General features: G+C 48.5%; 1 protein-coding gene across 1 annotated transcript; it reads left to right on the top strand.

Annotated features, from left to right (window-relative positions):
• The first annotated feature begins 2,331 nt into the window (after nucleotides 1-2,331).
• Nucleotides 2,332-17,037, top strand: Eif4ebp1 (eukaryotic translation initiation factor 4E binding protein 1). Its single transcript, XM_027395390.2, has 3 exons — nucleotides 2,332-2,538; nucleotides 14,642-14,821; nucleotides 16,194-17,037. Exons 1-3 carry the CDS (start codon nucleotides 2,397-2,399, stop codon nucleotides 16,223-16,225), a joined length of 354 nt encoding a protein of 117 aa, XP_027251191.1. The 5' UTR covers nucleotides 2,332-2,396; the 3' UTR covers nucleotides 16,226-17,037.
• The last annotated feature ends 823 nt before the right edge of the window (nucleotides 17,038-17,860 follow it).

The raw sequence follows: 17,860 nt of genomic DNA, 5'->3' as shown, positions 1-17,860 counted from the left end.
ATGAGTTCCTGCTCTGAAAGAGGCAGAAACCACCATAGGCAAATGGGGCTACAAGAAACAGAATTCAGCAGGGAACTTATAACAGACTATAAAATGGCCATGCTCAGTGTCCTTGGAGGTCACGAGGCCTAGTTGGGGAAGCTTGCTGAAGACTGGAGAGCTACTTAATGGAACTACCAAGGCTGGGATATAGCCCTTACCTCAGGCCCAGGGCCCTCTTAGCTGTGGTTGTAGGCTTGCTGGCAATCATCTTTAACTCCTGAACCTACCCAGCTGCCTTATCCTTAGGGGTGACTATCTCAGCCAGTGTTCTATTGCAGTGAAGAGACATCATGACTATGGCAACTCTTATAAAAGAAAGCATTTCATTGAGGCTCACTTACTGTTGTAGAGGTTTAGTTCATTATTATTGTGGCAGGAAGCATGGCAGCAGGCAGACAGACATCGTGCTGGAGAAGTACCTGAGAGTTCTATATCCGGATCCACAGGCAGCAGGAAAAGAGAGGGAGAAAGGGACACTGGGCCTGACTTGGGCTTCTAAAACTTCAAGTCCACCCCCAGTGACATACTTCCTCCAACAAGGCTACACCTTTTAATCCTTCTCAAGAATTCCTTTTCCCTGTTGACTAATCTTTAAATATATGGGCCTGTGGGGCCATTCTTATTCAAACCACCACAGTAGCTATCTTTGTGCAAGGAACTATGGGGGCTTCTGATGAGAATCCAAGAGATCCTAAGCTTAGATATGTCTAGTCTTTTAGTTCCTTTATAGCTATTAGACTTCCTTCCTCCCTATTCCTTTTTAAAATTGAGACCAGGTCTTATCTAGAGATCCATAGCTGAGGACGGCCTTGAACGTCTGATCCTCCTAGCTCCAATTCCTGAATACTGGGATTACAAGCTTACAGAGTCCCATCACATCCAGGTTTTATGTGATGCTTGTGATTTAACCCAGAACTTAGTACATATTAGGTAAGTTGTCTACCAACTAGGCTGCATTCCAAGTCCCCCCTTTCTTTCTCTCACTTTTTGAGATAAGGTCTCACATTGTCTGGCCCAGGCTGTACCTCAAACTCACTGTAACCATGCCTGGCCTCAACTTTGTGGTATTTATCTTGTCTCAGATTCTTCAGTATTAGAACTATGTGAGCTACAGCCCAGTTCTAGCTTTCTTGTTTTCTTTGAAACAGGGTCTTGTTGTGTATCATAGGCTAGAAGCCTTGATCCTCTTGCCTCAGCCTCCCAAGTGCTGGGACAAGTGTGTGGCACCATACCTAGCTTGAGTGTTGAGCTTTGTAAGCAGGCCCTCCCTGGAATCTTAGTTCTGGGAAATCTAGGGCCTCCATTGCAACCAAACAAGTCAAAAGCAAAACTCCTTTCAAAATGCTTCTCCCAAAGGGAGGAAGGTGACCCGGTATGTTCTCAAGTGTGGAGAGAGACAGGCTAGCCTGGACTCCAGCGAAGGTTGGCATACATTCAACAGTATGACCTCAGGCATTTATTCGTCAGCTGTGTGATCTTGTGCAAAACCCTGTCCTTTTCTGAACTTCAGTTTTCTGCTGTTTGTGGTTGTTATTGATTGCTTGCTTTGCTTTGTGGAGATGTAGTCCCACTAAGAAGCCTGGGCTATCCTGTAACTCATGATCCTTCTAGGGCTTCAGCCTCCCCAGTTCTGAAATTACAGGCATTCCCTACCACATGGAGATTGATAGATTCTCTATCCTATTAGACATGACGGTCCTCCTTGCCACTCCCCTCCCCTCCCTACCAAAGTGTTGGAATAGACTACAATTTGAGGACTGTTGGGGAAACGTCTTTGACCAGCCCATCCTCTACAGAGGTCCGATCTTGCCACATCAGATTTACAGTCAGTTTCCAGCTGGCTGGCTAGTTCCCTCTTAGTCCACCACTCCTTTCAAGGCCAGGGATGCGCATTGTTCAGCCACTGCTCTGACTCCTACAGCACAGTGGAAACGAAAGAAGCGTTAAGATGGGCGAAGGATCAGCCCACCCTTACTTTCTTCTAGTAGGAACAGCTGGGGATCGAGAGATCACATCCTAATATAGAAAGCAGGCCGTCTAGTGCGCCGAAAACGCGGTCACCAAATCGGAGAGCTTTTCCAACGTCACCCCTATATAGCTCTTCTCAGTGCGTCGGGGAGGGACCCCGGAACCTAAGGGGCCAACACTGGGGTTCCCGCACTGGAGAGGGCAGAAGCCGCTAGGTCAGCAGCTGGGAACAACTTGCATGCAGCGGGCTGGAGCTGGGTGGGGCCGGGCGGACCTCAAGTCTCAGGGGGCGTGGAGCCCAGGCGGAAGGGGCGGGCCGGGCTGGAGAAGGGCTGGGCCGAGGTGCCGCGGGGCTGCTGGAGGGTCGTGGGCGGCACGTAGGAGACATGTCTGGGGGTAGCAGCTGCAGCCAGACTCCCAGCCGGGCCATCCCCACTCGCCGGGTAGCCCTCGGCGACGGCGTGCAGCTCCCGCCCGGGGACTATAGCACCACCCCGGGCGGCACACTCTTCAGCACCACCCCAGGAGGTAGGCGCGGGCCGGGGTTGGGGCGACCTCCAGGGCAGGAGGGCACCCCGGGATCCGGAGTCGCACGTGCGACGGGGGTGGCGGCGCTCAAGGGTTCCATAGCTGGACAGAACGGATAGGGGCGTCAGGAAGGCTGGAGGGTAACCGTCTCGGTTGCCCGCCTGCTGGGTGTGGTGGAGCGTGGTCTGGGGGCCCGTCTGCAAACTGCGCGCTTTTTCCTGGGAGAGACCGCGGAGTGCCCCAAGCACACAGATAGGCACTCTGCCATGATTACCATGTGCTCAAGTGAGGCCTCTCTGGGTGTCACGACAGTTCTAGGGTGGGTCAGGATGGGGGTCTGGGTGGAGCAGGGGAAGGGCCAGGCCTGGAGATTAAGTTTAGTTGATCTCTCTTGGAATAAAGGACGCCTGCACACTTTTTAACCTTCCCCGGGCAACCCTCGTTTTGCGTTGGGACACTCGCTTATTGATGAAGGCTGGGCGTTGAGGGTGCTCTCTGCCCCAGGAGCACGTCTCGGCCACCTGTGGCATGAAGCCGATTTAGAGAGTGAGATCTCCAGACAGGGGCCTGGCGCTGCGTCCATGGCTGTGCAGAACAACACGTTCCTCGGGTCTGGGGGGAGGGCACAACGCTGAATTCGCCCAAGTGGCGGAGGATGAGGAAGAGGAAGCTGAGTTGGCGCGGGACGGGGCCGGGCTCCAGGAACTAGGCATTCCCAGCTTGCCCCGAGCCCCAGTATAGGCGCTGATGAAACCTACACGCCCGTTTGCATGATGAAATGCTCGTGGCTCACTACTTCCCTCCCATTCTCGAGCTGCTCCCACCCATTTTGCGCTTCTCCCTTCCCTGATCTCCTCCCCCAAGCTTCTCCTCTTACAACTCAAAAAAACAGGAGAGTTCCTGGCGCTGCGCTGAACCTTGGGCTACTGCAGGCGCGTCCAGGCCACATGCCTTTTTTCTCAAGCAGCTGTTCCTATACCAGGGAACACAGCCAGACCCCAGAACCAAGGCGCCGTTGAAGGGATCTTGTAGATGAGTGTCCAGTTTGTGCCTCTTGGTCTTCAGAACAACCCCCCCCCCTTTTTGAGCGCGTGTCTGTTATGCATTGTCACGATGTGTTCCTAGCAAACAGGTAGAGCGGGGAAGGCATTCTCCCTTTCATTAGAAATGGCCCAGGGAAAACTCTGCAGGCTTCTGGTCTCCCTTTCCTGGAGTTCTCAGAACTTTCCTGGCCTCTTCTAGTTCACACTCTTGCACCCTTTCTTTGTCTTGTTACAGAACTTTGTGTTTAAGCACAAACTTGGCAGACAGTTGAGTCCTTACAGGTGAGGCGTGAATCTTTTTTTTTTTTTTTTTTTTTTTATGTACAGGCACTGAGGCAGGCTTAAAGGCTCAGGGAAACCCTTTTTGCCCCCCCCCCCTTTTTTTTTTTTTTTTTTCGGATGGACAGTACTGTTTGTATGAAGATCCACTTCACACTATGGACTGGGAAGTGTCAAAGTTGGCAAATCATGATGTCCCAAAGCCACTGGCCCTTTGTCAGGGTGTTTTTTTTTTTTTTTTTTTTTTTTTTGTGGGGTACACAGCCCATAGCTTGAGGAGAGTCTATCTCATTTCTGCCAAAGCCAACAAGCCTGTTCTTTAGCTAAACAGTTGGATCTTCTTCAAGGGCTATTCCTTCCAGGGCTTCTCTGCCAAAGTGGAGAAGCTTGACCCATTTGCTTCAGAGTTTCTCATTACTTAGACCCCCAATTAAATACGGAGTTGGAGTACAAAGGTCTACAGAGTGAGTTCCAGGACAGCCAGGGTTGCATGAAGATCCACTTGCCTCTGCCTTCCTAGTTCTGGGACTAAAGGTGTGCACCACCACATCTGGCCATCCAGGCTTTCCTTACTGTTACATACCTTTTGGGCTGTTTCTAATGGCTCTGACCTGTACTTCCTTGGAAATCCATCTAACTTTTGAATTTTTCTACATATATCAAGGGCTGGCTGGGAGACAAAGGCCATGTTAATATCCTTGAGATTTGCTATGTCCTCAGGATCTATAGGAGTATATAGCCAATAAGCTTGAAGCAGGACTGAGATATTGCCTAACCATTTTACAGGATTTCCAGGTGAAAGGGACAAGCGACATCCATACATGTGTTATTTGCCTTTTCAGGTCTTTGGGAGTCTGGCAAAGTAGATTCCATCCAGGCATGAAGTCAGGCTGGCATTTCCTGAACTTAGGCTTTTCTGTACATCTTGGCTTGTGATTGACCCTTAGGGGCTGTGAGCTTTTCATGAAGGAATATTGCCTTAAGTCCCTTCAGCTGAGATGGCTTTGAAGCAGTTGTCTTGGGGAGGCCATGAGGGAGGCCAGAATGCCAGGACACAGCAGGTGGCCTGAGCCTCCTCCATTCCTGTGGTCATTATCCCTTTGCTGGCCCACCCAGTTAGGTATTCTGAGAACCTAAGACGTTTCTGAGGGGAGTGTCCTATGTGGGTCTTTAAGATGGTCAGCAGTCCCATAAACAGAATCTTCTAGTAAAGGCCCAGGATGGATGTTTGACCTCTGACGAAGTTGTTGGGGTGCCCGTACCTATTAGTGCCTGGGTGAGGTTAATCAGGCGAGCAGTCAGGGTGGCAATGGTAATGACCTGCTGTTTTGTTAAGCAAGCAAATTGGTGCATGTGAATTAAATCCAGCACTTGGGGGAGGGCAGAGGCAAGTGGGTCTCTGTGAGTTTGAAGCCAGCCTGGTCTGCAGAGTGAGTTCCAGGTCAACCAGACCCTATGTTAAAAAAAAATAAGTCTGTCTAGGAAGCTGACCTTGAAGTGGCTGCCAAGTGTTTAGCACTGGTAGTGCTGGGAAAGGGGGGAGGCAACTTGGCGCTGAGGCTAGCTAGGGTTTTGTCCTGAGGTCTTAGTCACATAGAGGGGAGAAATTACTGTTGAGGATTGAAGACAGAATGAGAGAGCTTGGACTTGGAGGCAGTGAAGGATATTGAAGGATGGTTCCTCATCTGACACTCATCTGAGCTTCCTTTTAAAGTGTTCGGAGCATTATACATGAGGATCCAGAACATACTCTTGAATTTGGAGAGTACTCCAAACTCACTTTGAATCCTCTTGGTTTTAAGAGGCTCAAGAGGCATGCACTACACCCAGACTAGGAAGATAGTCTGACTTGGAGGGTTGGCATGGCTAACCCGGCAGAGGAAGATTTAGCTGGAGTAGAATCCAAACATGGGGCTGAAGTGATGGATGGCTCAGGGGTTAAAAAAGTGTTTGCTGCTCTTGGACTGCCCTTCAGCCCCTAGAGGGTGTTCCTGGACTTCTGAGGAGTGCCCTCTTCCTGCTTCCACAGGAGCCTTCTCCCCAAAAGCTTGGAGGATTGGAGGTGAACTCATTGACAACGTGACTGCCAACTATGAGAGAGGCCTTAAGTTTTTTTTTTTTTTTTTTTTTTTTTGTTTGTTTGTTTGTTTTGATACAGGGTATCTCTGTAGCTTTAGAGCCTGTCCTGGAACTTGCTCTGTAGACCAGGCTGCCTTGAACTCACAGAGATCCGCCTGCCTCTGCCACCCGAGTACTGGAGGCCTTAAGTTTTATATCTAACATCACAAAGGAGGTGGGGTAGGAGGGATGGAACTGGGGATGAATATCAAGTGTACAATGGAGTGGATATGTTGGGATTTAGGGGGAATAGGTGTTTGGCACAGACTTTCAGTTATGAGAGTGATAAATTCCAGGGATGTATTCATCAGTGGCTATAATTAACCCTGCAGTGTTTACTAGAAATTAGCTAAGAGCAACCTTAGCAGTATCCTTACACAAACACATACATCCGTGATATATGCTTATTTAATTGTGGGGTTTATTTCATGTTTCCTAGTGTGCTATCAGATCATTATTTTGTATACTCCCTCCCTCCCTCCCTCCCTCCCTCCCTCCCTCCCTCCCTCCCTCCCTCCCTCCCTCCCTCCCTCCCTCCCTCCCTGTCTCTGTCTGTCTGTCTGTGTCTGTCTGTCTTTGCCCAGACAGGCAGATCTCTGTGAGTTTGAGACCAGCCTGGTCTACAAGAACTAGTTCCAGGATGGCTTCCAAAGCCACAGAGAAACCCTGCCTTGAAAAACAAAAAAAAAAAAAAAAAAAGAAAGAAAAGGAGAATTGCTTAGGGTGACAGTTTTTTGTTTTTTGTTTTTTCATATGATTCTCCATATGTTCAGGTAAACAAAAACATCTGTTACTGTCTGGTGTGATTCTTAAGGGCCAGCTGTCTTTCTCTGGTGAGCCATAGCCTGTTGACTTTCTTTCCCCCGGGTTAGACAGGATGTTCTTCCAGAGAAGTCCCGGTGTCCCCAGGATCTAATGCCAGGTCTGGTGTTCAGAAGGTGACAAGTTGTGCTTGGGTGTGGCTTAGTGGCACAGTGCTCTCCTGGCATGTGTGATGCCCTGGGCTTATCTTTAAACTAGAAGAAAGATGAAGGTGAAGGGGATGAGGCATTTCCTTTAGGATATCTGGCTTCTTTCCCCTCAGGCCTGGGTCTCCAGGGTGGAGATGGCGTACTGGGTACAGGCCAGCCTCAGACTGAGTAGCTTAAACAGCACTTTATTGCCCATGTCTGGCTGTTCTTTGCTGATTTCGGTAGAGTTGACTCATGTTGCAGCTCGATTGCCCTGGGCTTCCAGGGCCATGGTGGCCTTATCCACATGTACAGCTGGTGGGAGGCTGGGATTGGGGCTCAAATCCTTTAGTTTAGCTTGAACTTATAAACACATCGGATAATAGCAGGGCTACCTAGGGCATGGGCATGGAAGAATCACCTTGTCAAATCACCTAAAAAGTATTCTTTTGTTCTTAGGCACAGTCCAGCTTCAGTAGAGGGCAGGAGGAAGAGGGGATGGCCTTTTTTTTTAATTTTGAGACATGTTCTCCTTGTAGCCCAGCCAGGATGGCCTCCAGTTTGAGGATGACCTTAAACTCCTGGTCATTCTACCACTACTTCTCAAGTGTGTGAACCACTGTTTTTTTTTTTTTTCCCTGCTTCCTCTGAACATCAGGTTTTAGGAGCATTGCTTTGCAGGGCTCGTACTCACTGTCCAACCCACCACTGGCATTAGAAAACCCACTGGCTTGGGTTTTCTGGGCACTAGTAATTGGCTTGTGTCAGGTGTGCCCAACAGTCCAAAATGAGGGTGAGAATACAGGAGGTACAGTCTGCTTAGAGCTTTGGTTTGACAACACAGTGTGAAGGTTAAAAAGCAGGTTTCTTAGCTGGCTGTGGTGTCACATGCCTGTGATGCCAGATCAGATGTTCAAGGCCAGTGTGGGTGGTTTGGATGAGAATGGCCCCCATAGATTCATATATTTGAGTGATTGGTCCCCAGTTGGTGGACCTGCTTGGGAAGGTCTTGTTGGGGGAGATTTGTCACTGGAATTAGGCTTTGAGGCTTCAGAAGCCATTCCCAGTTAGGTCTCACACTTATAGATAAGTGTGAAGGCTCTTAGCTACTGGGCCATTCAGCACATACTTGCCATACTTCTGTCATGATGGTCATAGACACTAAGCCCCAAATGCAGTGCTTTGTTTTATAAGTTGTCTTGGTTGCTATGTCTTATCACAGCCATAGAACAGTAACTAAACCAGCCAGCCTCAGCCACACACTGAGCTGGAGTGTCCATGAGACCGTGTCACAAAACACTCAAAACAAATGAGACATCCTGCTTAAAGAGAATGTGTGTTTGGATTGGAACTGTACCTCAGTAGAAGAAGTGTGCTTGAAGCCCTGAGTTTAATCCCAGGCACCAGAAAAGAGAATACTGTATGAAAATACAACCATCAAAGTGGCTTTAGCAGTGAAACTTCTTTCTGTTGGTAACTGCAAGTCAGAGATCAGAGTGAGGTTGCCTCTTCTGAGGCCTCTCCTCTTGGTCTGCAGATGGCTGCCTTCTTGCTTGTCTTCTTATGGTCTTCTATCTGTGGGTCTGTGCATAGATTTCCACATCCTCCTGTGAGACTGGATCAGGGACCACTCCAAAGGCCTCATACTGACCCTCCTTATAAAGACCTCCAAATACCATATTTTGAGGTGCTGGGACTTGTGCTTCAACACATGAGTTCAGGGGAAGACAATGCAGTCCCTGACAGCTTCTACCCGTTCCTACTGGAGCAGCATTTGGAGGGGCAGGGCACTCCCTCGAGGTAATGACTTGTGGCATCCATACTCTGCACAGTTGAAGTGTTTGGGGAGAGGTCAGGGATGGGGAAGGTGTTTGACCGGCCTTAGAATAATTTCAGCCATTTTGTTCTCCACTTTGTTGTAAATGTCTTTGTAAAGCCTTATCCTTGTCACTGCCTCTGAGGAAGAATGGTGGTAGCTCTTTGCCCCTGACTGACTTCCCACATTCATTATCTGGTAGCTTGATTAGATACCCGACCTGAGAAATACCATTATTTGGTTCTCTTTGTGTGTGTGTGTGTGTGTTTAAAGACAGAGACTCAAGCTTTCCAAGCCAGCCTCAAACATGTGGTGAAGGCTGGTCTTGAACTCCTGGTTCTCCTGCCTACATCTTTCTGGGACAATGTCAAGTCATTTATCTATTTGTTTACTTATTTACTTATGAGACAGGGTCTCTACATAGTGCTTGCTGTCTTAGAACTCACTGTTGACTGACTTCAAACTCACAGAGAGAGAGAGAACGCCTATTGCCTCTGCCACCCCCATGCTGGGGTTAGAGCATGTACTACCAGACCTGGCTTGTTTTTATTTGTTTTTTGGTTTCCCAGGGCCTTGTCTTGTAAGGCCAATGTTCTTTCATTGAGCTACTAACCCTAGCTCTCAGGAATATTGGCATTTGTTGTTTAGTCTTCATGATACTTCTTTGTGGTGTGAGTTTTCTGTCATCTTCCTCATGTGGTACAGAAAGACCTAAGACCGAGACATTGAGATTTTTAGGTAATGATTCCTGATTTGAGCCCCGGACTTCTGCCTCTAAGTCCCATGTGGTTTGCACGTTAATGGCCTGCCAACCATGAGATCCTAAAAATAGATGGTGATGGCTAATGGTTTAAATATAGCGTCCATAAGCCCAGTGTAACACCCCTGGCTGACAGGTGAGAAAACTAGATCCTTGGGGAATGTCTCCTCACTTGTGTGTCCAGGAAAACTGGCATCAGTGTTAAGCCATGCTTTTAATAAGGACTTTATGTTTTGTGCATTCCTGGAATTTAAAGTCCTAAAGGCTACCAGTCCTACTAAATTCACTATGCTTTCTATATTCTGTGTGTCTGAGAGAGATGGGGGATGCCCATTCCCCTGCCCTGTGGCTGGGACTGAGAAACTGGTACAGCTTGTTACCCTAAACCTTTTTATTTATTCCTTGTGTCTTTCATATCATGCCTCCTGACCCTACCCCAAAATAAAACAAAATAAAATTTAAGAGAAAAAGAGGAAAAAAAATAAGAAGGGGAAAATCTCGTCATGGAAGCTGCAGTGTGACACAGTGAGTCACGCAATAAACCCCTTTATCAATATATTTTTACATGTAGACTTTTATAGAAAAGAATCATTGGTCTGGTTTGCGGCCTCTGGTCTCTGCTACAGCATCAAAGCTGGGCCCTCACTGGGACGCTTCCTGGACATCCCGTTGTTGCCCTGTGTTATGGAGATCCTGAAGCCCTGGGTCCTCAGGACTGACACCATCCCTTCACCTCCTTGTACTCTAATAGATCTTAGATGGGGCGGTCAACACATAACCCTGATTCTGGGCCTGGGTAGTTGCAGGGGTCAGCCCACCAGCTCTCCCCTGGCTTTGCCACCAGGGTGGGCTCTCCAGCATTGCGTGGGCTAGTTCAACCCTTACAATGATGAGCAAGGGGCTAGTTCTCTTGCTTTCATGTCCTAAGGGTCGGTCACCTACACCTCCAGGGCCAGCTCTATTGTGTTGCCCAGGGTAGGCAGCTGATGAAGGGTAGGAACAGCTCTTCTGCTCTTAAGACCTCAGGGCCAGCTCTCCCACCTGCCTCAGGCATTGATGGATGGGGTGGGGTGGGATGGGGGAGGTCATCTCTCCCCTACCCATGCTGCCTCAAGACAGATTAGTAATGGGGGCAGTTCTCATGCTCACAACTTTGGGGCTGGCTCACCCATACCTCTGCTAACAGAGTCAGCTCTATTGTGCTGCCCAGGCAAGGTGCAGGGCCTGCTTACTAGAGTGTTGTAGCTGGTGGGGAGCAGGGATAGTTCTCCCATCTACCTCAGGCATTACTGGGATGAGGGGGGAGGACATGTCTCCCCTGCCCATGCCACCACTAGACAGAGGAGTAGTGGGGACAGCTCTCCCATGCTCACAACCTTGCCACTTAGATCAAGCTCACACGGAGTTGGCTCTCACCTTAAACCTTATGGACAGATAATTGCTAGTGTATGTGTGGGGTTCTCTTGGGTGGGCCCCTGTTCTAATGCACAACAGGCCCATTTTGAGGTCTTTGAGAGGTCATTGAGGCACAGGTAGAGGAAGTGGTACCTGGTCCACTGTTCCTAGAGCTAGAAAATGAGACAACTGTGTTTCAGGACTCAGCTAGAAAAAAAAAAAAGTTACTCCAGTCAGTTCAACACTGAACTTTGAACTCTGACCCCAGAACCCAGTAGGCTCTAGATTCCAACAACACAGCGGACTCAATGTGCACTCTCTGTCCACCTCTACGTTGTTCTTAAACTTTACCTTTCTCATCTCTGTGACCAAATCCCTGACAGAAGAACTGAAAACAGAAATATTTATTTTGGCTCATGATTTCTGAGTCCAGTCCACGGTCACTTGACTCAGTGCCCTTGGGTAGAACATCGTGGCAGCAGGAGCATGTGGCAGAGGCGGGTCTTGACCTTAGGGTAGACAGGAAGCAGAGAGAAGGGGAACGCTGCTGCCTTTCTGGCTTCCAAACCATGAGATGGTGCTGACAGCGTTTTGTGTCCTCAGTTAGTCCTCCTAGGGAATGTCCTTACAGGCACTCCCGAAGGTGTGCCTCCCCCGGGTCCTATATCAGGACTCCTCTTTTACTTTTTGGAGACAGGGTCTGTCTATGTAGCATTGGCTATCCTGGAGCTTGCCACTTATATCAAGCTGGCCTTGGACTGACAGAGATCTTTTGACCTCTTCCTCCTGAGTTCTGGATGTGCTACCACACCCAGGACTTCTTAAACCATTTTTGCTTGACCTCTTCTAGTGTGAGTTTTTACACCACTCTAGGTGTGCAGGCATATGAAATAGGTATGCAAATGAAACATTAACTGATAAGTCATGAATTTATTTAAAGACAATTTTTTTTGGCATACATGTAATATGACTACTGTTAAAGATGAAAGCAAGTTTGCATACAGAGATGACCTGCTTGTTTATGAAGAATGGTATCTTGGCTGAATGTTGCCCACTGTAGGACATAAAGCATCGTCAATGTTTTTTTGGTTAAAATCCGTGTTTTGTTTCTGTAATCATCTGCGATGCACATTGTATTAGTTGTCCTATGCTCTTTGAGCTGACTGATAAGCTGGCTGTAGAAGCAGGGTCACCCTCTCCCCTCTCAGACCCAGTGTGTTTATCTCACAGTCCTTGTCCTCCAAGGTGCCTCATCTAGATGGTCTTGCACCTGTGTCACACAGAAGGGCAGAGGACAGCAAAACAAACATGAGTGAAAATGCCGGTGACATCAGCTAGGAGGTGAGCCACTGCCAAGGTCACTGTTGTTTATGCCATGACGTAAAGAAAGTGCCCTCAATGGGAGAGAGATGCTGCAAGTTCAGCCTCGGGAATCTCCTCTGTGGAGAGGAAGCTCAGTCAGGAACTCCAGCGGCCTGCCTCAACTTCCCTAGTTGGTTTTTGCTGGATGTCATGAACATCTGGTTTGATGATGTTTCCTCTGCTTCAGCTGTGACTCTGTTGGGAATGCCAGCTAGCTGCCTTAAAGTCAATTTCTGCTGAACATTTGGCTGATTTAATAATGTTTGTGTCTACCCGTCTCTCTCTAGCTATTTATTCTTTTACTTTGGCTTACTGTATACTTACTCATTTAAAAACAAGAGTATTCGTAGATCCTTCTCCAGGTAGCACCAAACCATCATCCAAGCCAAGAAAGGCATTTGTTTAAATAAGTGGGACAAGTGGCAGCAGCACGTGTGTGGACATTTCAGGGGCTGTCAGTAGTTCTGTCCTAATCTCAAGCCCAAATTGATTGAATTAAAAAATTATTTATTGAGAGAGGGAGGGAGGGTGAGTGAGTGAATATAGGTGTGTGTGTGTGTGTGTGTGTGTGTGTGTGTGTGTGTGTGTATGTGTATGTATACCCCAGCATGCATATGGGGGTCAGAAGACAACTTGTGGGTGTTGGTTCTCTCCTATCATGTGGATTCCTGGTTTTGAACTCAGGTCATAAGGCTTGGTGGCAGGTGGGTGCCTTTGCCAGCTGAACCACCCAGCTAGCCCTTAATTTATTTTTTATTATGTGTGGTATATAGCATTATATAATATGCAATTTATGACATATAGTCTCTATTAAGAAGAAACTGGATGCCACTACTGCATTTGAGAAACCAGATTTGTCATCTGCAGATGATAACTATAAATAGAAATGTAAAGACAGTTTTTAAATTCCAGCTGGATGCCATTGTCTGCTAGAGGCTTGGAACCTAAGACTTGAGATTGGCTGAAAAGGAGGCATTCAGTATGTGCTGTTGAGGGGTTAAAAATAAACCATTGATGCCATGCTGCTGTGTTTGAGGCCGCAGGGAGCCATGGATAAGTTCGTCTGCTTACTCTCACCTCATGGGTCTCCCATTGTCTTAGTTAGGGTTTTTATTGCTATGAACAGACAACATGACAACAACAACTCTTTCTTTCTTTCTTTCTTTCTTTCTTTCTTTCTTTCTTTCTTTCTTTCTTTCTTTCTTTCTTTCTTTCTTTCTTCTGAGATAGGGTTTCTCTGTGTAGCTTTGAAGCCTGTCCTGGAACTCCCTTTGTGGACCAGGCTGGCCTCAAACTCAAAGAGATCTGCCTGACCAAGGCAACTTTTATAAAGGAAAACATTTACTTGGGGCTGGCTTACGGTGCAGAGGTTCAGTCCATTATCATCACGGTGGGACATGGCAGTGTTCAGGCAGACATGGTGCTGGAGAGGTAGCTAAGAGTTCTACATCTTGATCTGTAGGCAGCAGAAGAGACCTGTGTGCATACTGGGTGTAGCTTGAGCATACGAGACCTCGAGTCCTGCCCCTACAGTGACTCACTTCCTCCAAAGGCCACACCTCCTAATAGTGCCTCTCTCCATGGGCCAAGCATTCAAACACATGGGTCTGTGGGGGCCATTCCCATTCAAACCACCACACCCATAATGGTCTTGCTCCTTTACTTTGGGAAATGCTCCCTTATATGGTGTTTGGGAAGCTGCGAGGGTGGAGGTGAAGGGTTCTGAGTATGGTTTACTGATGGAGAACAGTTCACGGAGATTGGCCCTCACTGGGGAATAAGATTAACTTGTGATAGGAGGCTGGGTAGGAGGATGGCCTTCATGTCAGCCCTTACAGGGGTGATGCGGGTAGATATAGTGGAGGTTTGGAGAAGGGCCCAGCCTAAGACCTTTTTGGAGTATATAGAGTGTTTCCTGTTTCTGCAAAGACTGGGCAGGGAGAAGTCTCCTGATGCTGGGCGTGATCCACTGTCTGTTCTGGATGAGCCACCTACTGGGGTTCTGCAGGTTAGGGTGTGATGACTACAAGGCCCCCCTTTCTGTGGGATCTCCTTGTCATGTGTAGTTGACAGGAGGAGCTGGGGGGGTCTGTAGAGATTGCATAGGATGTTCAGAGCTCTGAGAAAACAAAGGTGCGTCTTGGTAGCCAATAAGCACTCTGTGAGGGAGGGGCACCCCAAGTGGTGTTGGAGTGGGCAGTGGAGTAGGGCTGTGACCAGGTTGGTCAGGTCCCTTGGTCAGCCTTACTACCCTTGATCTAGGGTTGTATAAAGGAACCTGTTACCTCTGCTATGGCCATACTTCCAGGAAGTGGAAAAGACAACAGGCAGGGGGTTCTGGGTGACCCTATTAACCTCTTTATTATGTTTCCCCCACCAGGAACCAGGATCATCTATGACCGGAAATTCCTGATGGAGTGTCGGAACTCACCTGTGGCCAAAACACCCCCGAAGGACCTGCCAGCTATTCCTGGGGTCACTAGCCCGACCAGTGATGAGCCTCCTATGCAAACCAGTCAGAGCCATCTGCATAGCAGCCCGGAAGATAAGCGGGCAGGCGGTGAGTACTGGACCCGTCCAGGCCCTGTGAGGGGAGGAAGCTTGTCCGTTTTCTCTGAGAAATTCCAAGTTTCAGGGACGGGGGCGATAGTGGGGAGCCTAGAGGGTGGGGCACCGGTGGGAATAGAACTCTGATTGGTGCCAGCTTGCCCCCTTCAAACCTCCAAGGACCCCAGGACAGCTGATGTGATGCATCAGGTCATGTAACTTGTGAGTAAGATGACAGTGGCTTTACACAGCGTCTTCCATCAGCCTGCCTGTCTCTGTGGTTGCTCACACAGCACCACCACAAGTGTGCCATGCAGTGTATGTGGTGCTGGAGACAACTTATGAAAGACACGGTATACTTTCCCTCTGGGAACTTACATGTCTACAAGATAAAAAAATAAACCAAGGTACCTCCTGGTGGTACTGGTCCTTCAGTGGATTGCTGGTGAAGACAGGCAGACAATGCCTCCTATTGTTAATGGAGCTTTGACATTTATAGCTAGGTCCTTCCTGGTTCCCCTCCTCTCCAAAGTAATCAAAGCACGCACCCTGGCAGCTGCATGTGGAGTGTGAACATGTTCTTGTGGTCAGAGCTTCTGAGCTCTCTCCCGTGTAAGTGTGTCCACATGGTGAGTGTTATATGCAAGCACCGCCACATGACCATGTTACATGTAAGCACGTGCACATACCCACAGTCTGAGGAATACCATATCTGACTTTCCGCTCTGAAGGAGGTGCCCCAGACTCAGACAGGGAGCTGCTGATGGCCCTTGCCCTGTGGGATGGGATTCCTAATTACCCTGGGATCCACCATCTGGGGATGGGGCTGAATAGCAGTAGGAAGGCAGATTTGACTGTGTACAGAGAACAGTGGTCATGAAGCTACATGTGTGGCTCCCTGCTATGTGTTCAAGGATGGAGGGATTCCTTGGTGATTGCACAGTGCCTCACACCTTTACTTTTCTCTTTTTCTTTTTCTTTTTAACCTCAAATCAGAAATGACAGGATGAAGTTAGGCCACCCCTGAAGTTGTCACCATGAACTGAAGGCTGTCATTTACCCTTGCTGGCACACCTACCCTGCTCCTAGTTTCTGTTGGTACTCCAGCTCTCAACCGTAAATAGTGGCCTGGTAGCCTCAGATAGTGTGAGGATGAGAGTGCATAGTTTTAAAAGCTCCAGCCCTTGGCCACATATTAACAATTAAATTTACAGAAAACTCAGCACTGCCACCTCCCTTATGAGGAAGCCTGGTTTCCTAACCTAGTTACCTTTTGTCTTGTACACCTCCATTGGACCTCTGAGAATAACTCCCTGGCCTCTAAGCCTGGAGTATTGCATTTGCCCCTTGGTTATTGACTGGCCCTCCGTCTTTTCTCTCCACAGGTGAAGAGTCACAGTTTGAGATGGACATTTAAGGGACCAGCCATAGGACGGAGTGATGCTTCTGGGGCCCTGAGGCCCTTGGGAGGAGAGCCACAGTGGTCAGGCCTTGCACCAGGCAGACATCAGGTGTGGGCCACCCAGTCCTGCTCCACCTTCCATTTTGTGAATACCAGCACATACCTCCTCGTGCCTCTGTTGACATTGAGCTGCTACTCCAGGGGAATGACTCTTGCCCACACCCTGCATCGAATGCCCGGAAGTGGGCACAGAGGAGCCTGTCAGAATGGTCATCTGGCAACTCTAGCCCCAACCTCTGGAGCACACCTACCCTTTCCTGAGGTTGGGGTACCTGGGAAAGCTACCCTTCACTTCTTTCCCTGAGAGGAAATAAAGTCCACCTTTCCCCTAGGCCCAAGGTTAGGCCCTGTCTCAACTGTTTTCAACTTAAAGTGATAACACAGTTACTCTGTTCAGTGCTTACAGTGAACTTCACTTTACATTATCTTATGTGATTATCATACCAGTTGTCTAGGTAAGCAGGGCAGCCTTCCTGTCTGTTTACAGCTGAGAAGCCTGGCTGGAAGTGAAGTAGTTCTCCATGGGACTGGGCTGGAGCTCTGCTACACTGTAAGTCTTGTTTTTAGCAGCAAGTACCTTTGTCCAGCTGTGTGGTCACCTTTCCCCTTGAGCCTGGGCCACTGTAGAGCCTCTGATCCACAGGCATCTAGTCTTTGTCAGTCATCTCTGTGTGTGTGCTACCACTGGGGCATGCCGAGGAGTGGCAATTTCTCTGCCTTAAAGATGTTGAAGTCTACCATGTACCAATTAAAAAAGGTAGCCTGAAGCAGATTGTATCCGATTGCTTATTGGTGGTCACGGAGCGGGAGGCTTGGAGGAAGCTGTGTAGCTGGGAATGAGAGCGGGAGGAGGTGGGTACTAGTGACCCAAAGGTCTCGGGGAGCCAAGATGAGTAAGGGTGATGATATCGAGGGTCCCTTTGTGGGCACAGCAGGTACTTTTGTGTGTGAATGTGACTTTAGCTGTTTTTAGGAGTCTTGACAGCTAGACGGAGAGTGGTAGGCCAGGTGTCTCTCACTACAGGACCTGCTGAGGGATGGGTACACCCTTCATAGGTTCTGGGATCACAGTGTTTGTTACCTTGTCATTTTGCGGGAAAGCAGGCCTGAGTGACCACATCTTTTGCATGTCTTTTCTACAGCTTATTTGCAGCCCCTTACAAAGGAAGCTAGAATCTGTGTGGTGGTATTTGGAAGGAGACGGAACTTTGGTGTGTTCACTGCATACATACTGTATAGCCTCCTCCTGTGTGTGAAATTAGAGGCCGAGGAGGGGCTACCACCAAAACAAAGGCAATGCAAATTCAGCTTGGTTAAATGAGAGGTTAAGTCCCATTCACTGCCTGTTAGTGTCCCTATAAAGACACACTTCATGCCCTACATCTCTTCCGAGGTCTTGCTTCCTAGTCTGTGTGGTCTAGTGCAATTCCCATTTTCTCAGGGTCAGTGTGCCCTTTCCTGGTAGACCTGGAGCCATAAAATGTGTAGAAGTTAGCTTTCCTCGCTGAGACAAGATTCCAGTCTCTCCAGGGTTAATTGTTGCTTGGGGCTATGTAGTAGCAGAGCTCTGCAACCCAGCCCTCCAGGAAG

The sequence above is a fragment of the Cricetulus griseus genome, assembly GCF_003668045.3.
Source record: "Cricetulus griseus strain 17A/GY chromosome 1 unlocalized genomic scaffold, alternate assembly CriGri-PICRH-1.0 chr1_1, whole genome shotgun sequence".
Taxonomy (NCBI): domain Eukaryota; kingdom Metazoa; phylum Chordata; class Mammalia; order Rodentia; family Cricetidae; genus Cricetulus; species Cricetulus griseus.
This window is presented reverse-complemented; position numbering and strand designations above follow the sequence as displayed.